General features: G+C 39.5%; 1 protein-coding gene across 1 annotated transcript in view; it reads right to left on the reverse strand.

The window, feature by feature from the left end:
• Positions 1–13,595, reverse strand: part of REDIC1 (regulator of DNA class I crossover intermediates 1) — a gene marked incomplete at its 3' end in the record, with an annotated part of 48,325 nt that overhangs the window by 5,247 nt on the left and 29,483 nt on the right. Inside the window, exons 9-10 of the mRNA XM_081084001.1 lie at positions 12,718–12,775; positions 6,256–6,325 (exon numbers count right to left, since the gene is read on the reverse strand). Coding sequence (XP_080940127.1) covers positions 6,256–6,325; positions 12,718–12,775 — 128 coding nt within the window. The remainder of the gene's footprint in view (positions 1–6,255; positions 6,326–12,717; positions 12,776–13,595) is intronic.

Raw genomic sequence — 13,595 nt, forward strand, 5'->3', positions numbered from 1 at the left:
GAGTGTAGAGCAAATTATAAAAAGATTGATAAAATTAACTGCATAAAAGTGGTGCCTTTGCAAAACAAAAAACACTACAAGCAAAGTAAAAACCAAAAACCAGTAACAAAGTAGGAGAAAATATTTGTGACATTTCACAAAAACCTAAATCTCTTTAATATATAAAAATTCTTAAATATCAAGAAAAAAGTCTAAAATTCAATTGGTAAAAAATATAAAGAGAGAATTCATGGAAAAAGAAATGCAAATAGCCATTGGACATTTTTTAAAAGATGCTGGGCTTCACTCAGACAGATTACAAACTCAAACTTCCATCTTTATTAAGACTCACAAAAATTCCTAAATTTGACATTAATTTCTCTTGCTGAGGTTATGGAGTAAAAGGCACATTTCTGGTGGAACTGCTACATGGTACAACAGGGAATTTGGAAAAAATCTACCTAAAAAACAATGTACAAGATTAAAAATGGCTGAAAGTAGGAGGCTGCTGCACGGACATGCTCCCGGGAACAAGCTGGAATTACAACTCAAATACAAAAAGGCTTCCTAAATAATCAATGGTATCAGGAGAGAACCCTGATACCCAAGGACAGAAGGTGGAGACCACATAGAAACTGGTAGTAGGCGCAGAGGCAAGAAAGGACTGGCCAGGCACCCATAGAAGGCAACTGAAGTCCCAGAGAGATATCTCAACTGAGGGGATGCCATTGAGATTCTGGGATCTAATCCCGAAGCTGGGCTCCCCAGCAGAGAGCACCAAACTGAGGAGGGTACCCACATAACATCTAGCTGTGAAAAGCAGTAGGGTGCTATCTGCCAGGGAGTGGCAGCTGAAAGTTTAGGCATCCACTTAAAGGACCAATGCACAAAAATTCCCAGTGGAGCCACCCACCTTGTGCTCTGGCAGAGGGAGGGTGAAGTGGACTGGAGCTATGAGAGCAGACCCAGGACTGGGGACTCGGGCGATAGAGCTCAGAAGGCAGACATCCCAAGTTTCCTGGGCTAAGTCATTCCCTCACATAGAAGAGGACATCTTCCCACACAGACATCTGCCTTGCCTGGGGGAAAATAGTCAACACACCCTATTGCAGCGGTTCTCAACCTATGGGTCACGTCCCCTTTGGCCGTCGAATGACCCTTTCACAGGGGTCGCCTAAGACCATCGGAAAACACATATATAATTACATATTGTTTACAGTAGCAAAATTACAGTTATGAAGTAGCAATGAAAATAATTTTATGGTTGGGGGTCACCACAACATGAGGAACTGTATTAAAGGGTCACGGCATTAGGAAGGTTGAGAACCACCGCCCTATTGGAAAACACCTTACCCTGAGGCTACTTAAGAGATTAAAAGTCACAATTAGCCTCCAGGCAGAAGCAGCTGCCCACCCTGTTAAAAAAAATTCTCCCCACACCTGAGGATTATTGACTGGGGACAATTCAAGTAGGAATCCTATTGCTCTGTAGACAGAGGAGGTCTCTGGAGGCTTTGAGTCTTTGCCTGGTCCAACTAGTCAGAAACTGCCTTTGACACTGTCTTACACTAGAGATTGAGCGGTGTGGAGGATCTACCTAATACATAGTCACAAACCCAAACAACCAAAATGAGGAAACAAAGAAACAACCCCCAAATGAAAGAACTAGAGAATTCTCCAGAAGAAGATAAATGAAGCAGAGATAAGAAATTTATCTGAAACAGAGTTCAGAGTAATGATGTTAAAAATGCTCAACAGTATGAAAAAAGATATAGTAACTATGAAAAAAGAACAGCCTGAGATAAAGAATGACATAACACAAATAAAGAATGCATTGGGAGGAATACAAGCAGATTAGGGGAAGGTGAGGATTGAATGAGTGAATTATAAGACAGAGTTGAAAATATCACTCAATCAGAGAACCAAAAAGAAAAAAAAACACACACAACAATTAAAAAACAGGAGGACAGCTTAAGGGAGCTGTAGGACAATGTGAAACATAACAATATTAGAATAGTAGGTGTGCCAGAAGAGGAAGAAAGGGAGAAAGGAATAGAGAAGGTGTTTGAAGAAATAATGGTAGAAAACTTCTCTAACCTGGTAAAGGAAAAAGTCACACCAGTTCAGGAGGCACAGAGAACCCCAAACAAGAAGAACCCAAACAGACCCACGACCAGACACATCATAATTAAAATGCCAAAAATTAAAGACAAACAGAAAATCTTAAAGGCAGCAAGAGAAAAGAAAACTGTTACTTATAAAGGAGTTCCCATAAAGCTGACACCTGATTTCTCATCAGAAACTCTACAGGCCAGAAGGGAATGGCATGAAGTACTCAAGGTAATGGAAAGCAAGGATCTGAGACCAAGGTTACTTTATCCAGCAAGGCTATCATTCAAAATAGACGGTCAAATAAAGAGCTTCCCAGATAAAAAAGTCTAAAGGAGTTCATCACCACTAAGCCAGCATTACAAGAAATGCTAAAGGGATTGCTGAGAAGAAGAAACAGAGAGAGAAACCTAGCCATACAGAATTAAAATGGCTATAAAAATCTCTCAATAACCCTAAATGTAAATGGATTAAATGCTCCAATCAAAAGGTGTAGGGTAGCTGAATGGATACAAAAACATGACCCAACTATATGCTGTCTACAAGAGACCCCCCTCAAAACAAAAGACACACACGATGAAAGTGAAGGGATGCAAATGGAAAAGAAAAAAAAGCTTGAGTACCAATACTAATATGCAGCAAAATATACTTTAAAAGCATCATGCTAAGCAAAATAACCCAGTCAGAGAAAGATAAATATCATATGATATCATTTGTGAAATACAATGAACAACATAAACTGATGAACAAAGATAGAGAGCCGCGGGGGCGGGGGTTGGGGTGGGATATACTAGAATATAATAGAAGTAATCCTGTTATTTGCAAATTTTTAACATTTCCTACAACTTTTTTGATATCATACTATGTTAGTACAGTTTGGGTAATATTATTATACTTCAAATCCTTTTATTCTTGAAATATTAGTATTTATTGCATGTATTATTATATGTAAGATCATTTTTCTTGAATAATTGGTGTTTATTGCATGTAACATTGTCATATTTAAAATAGCTTTTCTTGAGATATTAATGTTTATTGCATGTAACATTATTATATTTATGATCATTTTTCTTGACATATTAAGATTTATTACATGTAACATTATTATATTTAAAGTCTTTTTTCTTGAAATTAAAAAAAACTGGAAAAAAACACACAATGTACATTAAGTCCTCACTTAACGTTGTTGATAGATTCTGCAACTTTAAGTGAAAACAAACATATAACTATAAACCAATTTTATCATAGGCTAATTGGTATAAACAGGAGTTAAGTTCCTACAGCATCTAAGCAACATTGTAACACATCTAGAGGCCCGGTGCACAAATTTGTGCATGAGTGGGGTCCAGCTGGCCAGCATGGTGGTGGGGGGGAGGGGCCTGGAGAAGACCCACTGAGCTGGAGCTGAGCATGGGCCCCAGGCTTCCCAGGGAGGACGGCCTCAGCAAGGAAACAGAAACCACCAAAAAGTTCTGCAATCAGGCCCTGAGCTCCCTTTGGCCAGGCAGACTCAGAGCTGGTGTCTCCGTGTGTACATTAGACACAGCTCAGCACTCTCCTTTGTCTACTGGCCAAATCCATTGCATCGAAAAACTTATTCCCCTTCTTCTCTGTGGGCCCTTACAACAAATACAGGCCAACTGAAAGATGCGGGCCCCAGTGGAAGAGCCAGGCCCCACAATCACCCAGAATTTAGGCCTAAGACAACTGGGTAGCAATCTCCACAGAACAGAACACACTGTTTTAGTCTTAATTCTCCCCTAAAATGTGCCCAGCTGCTCCTCTTTAACTGTGATAGACTGAACTAAGGAACCAAAGACCGAGTTTCCTTTGAGGTGCGATCCACCAGGAGCTGGCTGGTAGCAAGGCCCCTCACAGGCAGCTGCCTTGCCCCCAAGCTCAGTGTGCTCTGAGCCGGTCCATTTCTGGTGATGCCGGGTCCTGGGCTACTGGTCAGGCAGCAGATCTACAGGGTTTCTCTCCTCTGCCTTCCTGGCCTCCTGAGCAGTACCCTCCAGCCCAGCGCACCAGGTGGCTGTTGCTAGAGCCGGGACTCAGAGAGCAAAGGAGCTGGACACACAGGTGGCCAGGCTGCGCCCCTCACCCTGCTTCTCAGTCTTGCTCGCATGGATCAGGCCAAAGCGCGCTGCCCGAGACTGGCGCCACATGAGGAGGGTCACAGTGGGGAAAGGGGCACCGGGCCTCTAGTCATAAATAAAGGATGAGGAAATGTTTAGTTATGGAGAAATCTATAAAATATTTTATTAAATAAATGAATCCATTAAATTCATTTATAAAATATTCTATATTAAATAAAATATCCTATATTACATTTACAGTGAGAAAGACAGGGAACTAAGATATCTGTACATGTGTATTTATGTATATTTTAGGCTTTATTTAAAAAAATACACTGGAGCCCTAGCTGGTTTTGCTCAGTGGATAGAGCATCAGCCTGCGGACTAAAGGGTCCTGGGTTCGATTCTGGTCAAGGGCACATGCCTGGGTTGTGGGCTTGATCCCCAGTGAGGGGCACGAGGAGGTAGCCAATCAATGATTCTCTCTCATCATTGATGTTTCTATCTCTCTCTCCCTTCTCTGAAATAAAAAAAAAAATGTATTTTAATAAAACCACTGAAATAATAAACCATAACCAACAAATACAGTTACTCATATAAGACTGAAGGAAATAAGGCAGACAAAACAGGGATAGAAATCAAGGTAATATTTTACAAAGTCATAACTTAAATAAAAAATAAAAAGTCCATAAAGATTTCTAGGAAACCTACAAGACTACATATTCTAAAGACTCCCTCTATCACAGAATATCTAAAAAGTGTCCTAAGCTTTTGTCCATAAAAAGACAGTACAGAATAAAAAGACCACTCAGATATGTATTTGCTACACACAAGCCTAGAAACAATTAGTATCTATGATCTATGAAACATATATAGGATACATACACGGAGTTGTATTTAAAAGACACATCTAATAAGGAGAAACAAAATTCCTAAAATAAACACGGGCAGCAGATATGAAAGGCATTTCACAGATAACACGTAGATGGCCAATCAACCTAATTAACAATTAGGGAAACATAAAATAAAATTATAATGAGATAGAATGCTAACAATGATAAAGAAACTAACCCAGTTTAAGTGAGAACATGTAGCAGCTAGGACTCTTATCTCTTGCTAATGGAAGTTTAAACTGGCAAAACTACTTTGGAAAACAATTTTGTATTACCTAAAGAGGTGAAGATGTGCATATTACATGAACTAGCCAATTCTACTCCTAGAACTATACCCCAGAGAAACTTTTATACACATGTGGCAGGTGAAATGCCAAGAATTACCAGAGTAGCATTTTTATCACGGCAAAATATTCAAAACAACCTAAATAATCATTGCCAAAAGATGCACAAGTATACTATGGTACATTTATATAATAAAAGGCAGTATAGCAGTAAACAAATATTAAAATTACTACAGTCCGGCCAGCATGGCTCAGTGGTTGGACATCAACCTATGAACCAGGAGGTCACAGTTTGATTCCTGGTCAGGGTATATACCCAGGTTGTGGGCTCGATCCCCAGTGTGGGCATGCAGGAGGCAGCCAATCAATGATTCTCTCTCATTAATGTTTCTATTTCTCTCTCCCTCTCCCTTCCTCTCTTAAATCAATAAAAATATATTTAAATAAATTAATTAAATAAAATTACTAGAGTCACAAATTTAAAGTAGATAAACTTAAAAATATAGTGCTGGATGAACAACAACAACAAAAAGCAAGTTGCAAAAAAATAGAATTTACCTCAATTTGTAGAAAGTTCAAAACCAAGCAATGGAAGTGTGTGTAGTATCACAAAATCAAAGACAGGATAATAGTTACCTCTAGGGGGCAGAAGAGGTAATGCAATTGAGAAGCTCTTCAAAAGTATTTGTTATGCATTATTTCTTAAAGTACAAAGAACTTTGTTTTATTTGTTAAACTGTGTATTTATCATGTGTAATATATTTTACCAAAAACTTTAAAAGGTCAATTGAACTACTACTATATTCTAAGTTAACTGTGAAAAGTACTAGCTGGCAAAACATTTATAAAAAAATTTTTTTAAATGAACTGATTTCTATTTCAATTTGTTTTTTTAAAATAAAATTTACTTACTGTTAAAGATTTTCTTTGTAGATTTTGGTGCACCTTTCATAGAACATGTTCCTCCTTCTTCAATCAGATTCTAGAAGAAAAAAATTTTAACAACTCCCAAGTATATACAATAATGTCCACTATATCTCCCTTTTCATTCCACCAATTCATTTCTATAGTATTCTTCCATCATATGACTTTAACTGAACAGAAAGAATTTTGTTTTAAAAAGTGGAAACATTAGCCTGTGATGAACAATAAATAAAATTAAAATTGCCTTAGAAACATAAGCAAAAGAATAAACACTTGCTAAGAAAAGAATTACTGACAAACAGAAAAGGCTTTAGGTAGTTACAATAAATGCAGTTGAAAAAAGACAAAGCTATTAAGCTATTTGAAGATTTATTCTGTTATTTTCATTTTCAGGTTTTTTGAAAAAAACATTTTACAGCTATAAATTTTCTGTAGAGCACAGCATTAGTTTTGTTTTCCACCAATCCTATATAATAAAAGAGAAACATGTAAATTGACCATCCCTCCACTATGCTCACTAGCCAATCAGGAGTGAATATGCAAATTAACCCAACAAAGATGGCAGGTTAATTTGCATGGAGAGCAGAGCAGGAGAGCAGGAGAGCCAGCAGCTTTGGGGGACATGGCTGCCTCAGAGGGCAGGGAGCACCAGGAATGCTGGGAATCGTAGTTCTGGTGGCAGATGGGTCTCCTAGACATTAGAGCAAAGTGGGCCTGCAGCAAGTTACTGTTGCGGTGGGGGATGGAGAGAAAGCAAAGGTGAGAGACATAAGTAAAATCAGAGTGTCTAGGAAAAATTAAAGGGAAGATATCCTAAAACTTCCAGGAAATCTCCACCAATGAAGCAAAGAGAAAAAATGCCTCTATTATTCTGTGAGCAACAAACAAAACTGGGTTGGGGGTCTCAGACAATTCATTCATATGATTGCAAAGACAGACAGAAACTCCCAGATTAGAGAGGGCTCCCCTGAGGAATCCCAGATTGGAGAGGGTGCAGGTCGGGCTGAGGGACCCACCATCCTCCACCGTGCAAAAATCTTCGTGCACTGGGCCTCTAGTTTCTATATAATTCATAACTTTCATTCTTTTTATTTTTTAAAACCAGAGTGTTTCTTAATGTCAAAGAAAGTAATGGAGGTTAAGCATCATTTTTTGTTGTGTTGATTTCTAATTCGATGAATTTTTATGAGAGAATGTGGCTATGATGTCAATCACTCCTTAGATAAATCTCTTGGACTTTGTGGCTTACTACATGAATTATGTTTGCAAATGTATCATGGACTTACAGTTAATATATATTCTCTGAGATATACAGTTTTAGATAGACAGATAGGTGGGGTAAAGGAGAAACCATCTAGTTGCAACCAACCCAGTTTTCCTTTCCTCTTAGGCATACAACTAGACTATGTATCCTAGCCTCCTTTGGACTAGATTTGGGAATGTAATTTAAGTTCTGTTAATGGGCAGAAGTGGTGTACACTATTGCCAGCCCTGACCCATAAAAATACTCTCCACAATCCTCCACTTCCTCTTTACTTCTGCTCACTGAGATCACCATAAACTACAAATATGGGAACTACCAGTTAAAGTAGAGTCCCTACCAGCCTGAGGCCAGAAATAACTTTATTCAGCAGAGCCTTTGATCCAACCCCACTATCCAATCATTCTTAAAGTCTTGTATGTTCAACTTCAAAAAATATTCAAGCCCCAAACTTGCAGCAGGAACAAACTAAGAAAGCTAGACAGACTCCAGAGCTGGCACACACTCCTATATCCACTTCAGATCTGTTGCTAGAGGATAACAGACAAACAAGAGCACCCTAAAGAGAAGAAACTGAATTGTTCAAGAAATGCCTCCATCCTTTAGAAAGTAAGCCTTCACAATGCCTGTCCAGGAGGATTAAGTGGTATGGCTCAGTAACTCTGCATCTTCTCTTTTCTGAATAGGCATCCTTACTTCCTTGCCTAATACTATATATTTTCTTTATGTATATCTTTTTATTTTCAACTTTTATTATATTTTACACTAGAGGCCTGGTGCACAAAAATTTGTGCACTAGGGGGGTCCCTCAGCCGGCCTATGCCCTCTTGCAGTCTGGGACCCCTCGGAGGATGTCCACCTGCTGGCTTAGGCCCGCTTCCTAGGGGATCGGGCCCAAGCTGCCAGTCAGACATCCCTCTGGCAGCCCGGCAGCCCTCAGGGGATGTCCACTTGCCAACAGGGAGCAGGCCTAAGCTGCAGTCGGACATCCTTAGCACTGCTGAGGAGGCGGGAGAGGCTCACACCACCACCGCTGTACTGGCAGCCATCAGCCTAGCTTGTGGCTGAGCAGAGATCCCCCTGTGGGAGCACACTGACCACCGGGGCAGCTCCTGCATTGAGCGTCTGCCCCCTGGTGGTGTGTGTCATAGTGACCAGTCATTCCCAGTCATTCTGCTGTTAGTGTCTATTTGCATATTACCCTTTTATTATATAGGATAGAGGCCTGCTACACGGGTTTGGGCCATCTGGTTTGCCCTGAAGGGTGTCCTGGATCAGGGTGGGGGTCCCCACTTTGGTGCCTGGCCAGCCTGGGTGAGGGGCTGATGGCTGTTTCCAGGCTGGCCACACCCCCTTTAAGGTGGAGGGTCCCCACTGGGCTGCCTGCCCAGTCTGGGTGAGGGGCTGATGGCTGTTTTCAGGCTGCCCAAGCCCCCCCACCCGGCGACAGAAGCTCCCAGCCTCTCCTTTTTTTCTTTTTTTTTAATTCTTGGATTTATTTACCTTCTATAATTGAAACTTTGTAGCCTTGAGAGGAGCTCAGAGCTGCCCAGGGCGGGCGGGAGGGAAGCCTCCTGCTCGCTCCAGCTCCATGGCCATGGCCGGCTGAAAGCAGGTATCTGGGTTTTATTTACCTTCTATAATTGAAACTTTGTTGCTTTGAGTGGAGCTCAGAGCCAGCCGCGGTAGGCGGGAAGCTTGGCTTCCTCCATCATTGGGGCAACCAAGCCCCCTGCTTGCTCCAGCTCCGTGGCTGCTGGCCACCATCTTGGTTGGGTTAATTTGCATATAGTTGCTCTGATTGGCTGTAGGGTGTGGCTTAAGGCGTAGTGAGGGTACGGTCAATTTGCATGTTTTTCTTTTATTCGTGTAGATTTTTAAAAAATATGTAGGTTATTTTTTCTTCTCAATTTATTCTTCTTTAAATCTTGATAAGAAAAATCACCCCTTCAAATTTAATATATTAATTGCTAAGCAGGTTTCATTCCTTACATTTTGTTTACCATTTATGTAGATGTGTTACCACCTTGAACAGGTTTCCTACTGTGGCATCCCCACTCCTTTGAATTCTGAAGTTCTTCTATGTGTCTTCATTTCTCCAGTGAAGAAAGTACCATTTAAACAATCATATTTAAACTTTTCCCTCTGCTACTTTAAAATTAAATATGCTTCAGTTCAAGATGGTGACAACAGAGGATCCTGAACTCACCTCCTCCAACGGACACACCGAAACTATAGCTACATAAGAAACAATTTCCTCTGAAAGAAATCCAACATCTACCTAAGAGACTCCTTACTACACACCAAGCAAATGATTTAAAAACAAAAACCAAAAACCCCCATCAAAATGGTTAGGAGAAGCTGAGATGCTGAGACACAATTTCACCATAAACTCCACGCCAAGAGGGGCAATCCACTTGGGAGGGAACACACAACTCCAAGCTCCTCCCTGGGAACAAATGGTTTGGACCTCACATATGGTGCCTGAATTTTTAAGACATGCACCTGCATCACTGATGTTTCTATCTTTCTCTCCCTCTCCCTTCCTCTCTGAAATCAATAAAAATATATTTTTAATTTAAAAATAGAACTGCCATATGATCCATTAACTCAATACTTCTGTTTTTTTTTGAAGGAAATGAAGATACTAATTCAAAAAGGTTATCCTCACCCCCATGTTCATTGCAGCATTATTTACAATAGTCAGAGTGATGCTAGGTTTTTGTTTTTTTTAAATCACCAAATGAATAATGCTCAAACACTGTTATTTCTCTCTCAGGTAATAATCTAAAGTGAGTTTTCCTGGTCAGCATTTTTTTTCCACTGGTGATTTAGAGGCCCAGCCTGTCCCATCTTGTGGCTCCAATCATCCCTTAAGGCTACGGTGCCATCTGGCATTAAAGGAATAACACTGGAAAAGGAATTCTCAATTCTTACAGTCCTTGAAAATGATGCATCTCACATCTGATAACATCCCATTATTGAGATCTAGCCACCTGGCTGCACTAAGATGAATAGAAGATTAAGAAATATGTTCCTTGGCTGAAATATATTCACTTCACAGTGATAATTGTATTCTAAAACATATAGTACATGAATTTTGGTGAACAGTTTATCTTTTCTGCAACCTCCTCCTATGTTTTCAATCTCAGTGAATGGCATCATCCCATCAACAACCCAATCATTTACCCAAATACAAATTCCAGGTCTTTAAATTTTTCCTTCTCCCTTAAACTAATCATCAAATCTAAATCTTCTAAATCTTTTTGATAGCTCTTCCCTCATTTCCATAATTGCTGCCACTAGTCAACTTCAAGCCATCATAATTTTTGACCCTGCCTTGAGTCTTGCCACCCCTCAAATCTCTCCTCATTGTTGCCAGACACAACTTTTTAATAGTCTGATGTCATGATCCTCTTTTGCTAAAAACTTTTCAGGGGCTTTCTTTCTGTTCAGTGATAGCAAATTAAACTATTATATGTTATACAAGGTCTTTTATAACCTGGCCCTTTATAATGTCCAAAATTATTTCTTGCCATCTCCCCATCATTTGTAATTTGTACTATAGTAGTAATAATAACAATAATTCAGTCTCTAAAACAAGCTATACTCTCTCACATCTTAGTTTCTATATATGTTGCTCCTTCTTCATAGGATGAAGGCATTTGGTCCATTTGGTAAGCTTATTAATTATTACCCAGATCAAATTTAAAAGTGTCTTTTACTAGGCTCCCACTCCCCTTTTGTATAAACTCCAATGGAGCGTTTTATCTAAATGCATTAGATTTTCTTTCTGTTTCTGTCTAGCTACTAGATTGCAACTTCTTAAAGATTGGTTCCAGGTCCCTTCATCTCTCAACCTTGCAGAGTCTAGTGTATAATCTATAATAATAAAAGCATAATATGCTAATCAGACCAGAGAGCCAAAAGACCTTCCAGACAACCTTCCTGATAAAGCCGTGGAGTTGGGGGCTGAGGCAGAGGTAGTTAGGGGCAATCAAGCAAGCAGGCAAGCAGTTAGGGGCGATCAGGCAGGAAGGCAGAGTGGTTAGGGGTGATCAGGCAGGCAGGAGAGCAGTTAGGGGTAATCAGGCAGGTGGGTAAGTGGTTAGGGGCAATCAGGCAGGCAGGCAGAGGTGGTTAGGGGCAATCAGACAGGCAGGTAAGTGGTTAGGGGCAATCAGGCAGGCAGGTGAGCAGTTAGTGGTGATCAGGCAGGTGAGCGGTTAGGAGCCAGCGATCCTGGATTGTGAGAGGGATGTCCGACTGCCAGTTAAGGCCCGATCCCACAGGAATCCCTGTGGGTTCGGACCTAAACCATCAGTCAGACGTCCTCTGAGGGGTCCTGGATGCAAGAGGGTGCAGGCCGGGCTAAGGCCCACTCCCAACCCTGTGCATGAATTTCGTGCACTGGGCCTCTAGTAGAATATACGCTTTATGAGAACAAACACTTTGTTTTTTCACCACTGTATCCCCAGAATATTGGAGACAATAAATATCTATTAAATGAATTCATAATGTACTCAATGCATATTAACTGAATATAACAAAAGAAAACAGTTAAAACTTTGGAGTCAGATAAGACAAGAGTTTGAATACTGGTTTGAGTGTATGACCTAGAACAAGTTATTTAATCTCTCTGAACTTGAGTCTCTTTTGCTGTGAGTACTTTACAATATCAGGCTCTTGTAGAATACTAATAAAGTATAAAAAGCTCCTAGCACAATGCCTGGACTGTTGCAACAATCATACATCCTTATTATGAGCAAGTGTTACAACTTATACAACCATTGTTTATAGATGTTTCAGCATCCCTGTGTGTGTGTATGTGTGTGTGTATATATATATATATATATATATATATATATATATATATATCCATGTTCCCCTGTAGAACATTGAAATGTAAAGAGTTTTCATTTTGTAAGAACTTTCATAGGATTTATCAAAAGAATTTTAAGTATACCTAAATTGGTTTGTCTCAAATAAAGCACATTACAGTTTCTGAAAAGGTATTATTTTAGTTCCAGATCTAAGCTATAATTTCCTCAGAGAAAATATAAGAAAAATAGTTAGCTTACAAAGGAAGTTTTTGATAAAGTTAACCTTAAGTCAAAATAAACTGCAAACACTAAAATATAACATAAAAATAGCACTGAATTAGAAATATAATGTAAAATATATGTTACCTCACTAAGTCCAAAGTCCCATGATTTCTTAGAATTCAATTCCTCCAAAGGAATACTCCTAGAGTAAAAAATAAGACAGTATTAAACTTTGCCTTATTCCCTCTGAAAATCATTGTTCCAAATCAGGGGTGGGCAAACTTTTTGACTCGAGGGCCACAATGGGTTCTTAAACTGGACTAAGGAGAAGGAGCTGTGGCCGTGTTTCCCGACGTTGCCATGTTTTAACACTGCTGCTGGTGAAGGAGCAGAGGGGAGAGCAAGAGAACCCTCCACTCTTTTGGCTCTATGGGCCGGATAGAACAGCCGAACAGGCCGGATCCAGCCCGCGGGCCGTATTTTGCCCACGGCTGTTCTAAATTATGGCTCCCAAAGTTGGCTGTGGATCAGGATGATAAGAAAAGCTTTTTTTAAAAAAATAAAGATTCATAAGCTCAATCCTAAGGAATCAATCTATTCTATATAAAACTTACTGTTTTATATTTTAAAATCAGCCCCTCAAATGATGTGGGTCTGAGCCAGGTTGAGGACCCATGTTGTAAGTCATTTTCATAAAGTACATTTTAAAATTCAAAGCCTTACATGCTGTTTTCCATTCATAAATGTCTGGGTATTTAGAGATTTGACAAAGAATCTAATTTGTTGATTTTATTAAATAAGTTGTGAATGTATGTTTTAATAATTTCTTGTGCCAATCCCATCCATAAGAAAATATTTCCAGAATAAAAATATATCCAGTTCATGATTTTCAGTTAGCAACATTGAACTAAATTACAATTATCACCAAGAAAGTTATAACTATTCTGAAACTACAAGTTTTCTTTAATTACCTATAACTGCAGTGTCATAGACTATTGCTATGCTTCCTTATGCCATTAACA

The sequence above is a fragment of the Myotis nattereri genome (assembly GCF_964212035.1).
Source record: "Myotis nattereri genome assembly, chromosome: 2".
Classification (NCBI taxonomy): Eukaryota; Metazoa; Chordata; class Mammalia; order Chiroptera; family Vespertilionidae; genus Myotis; species Myotis nattereri.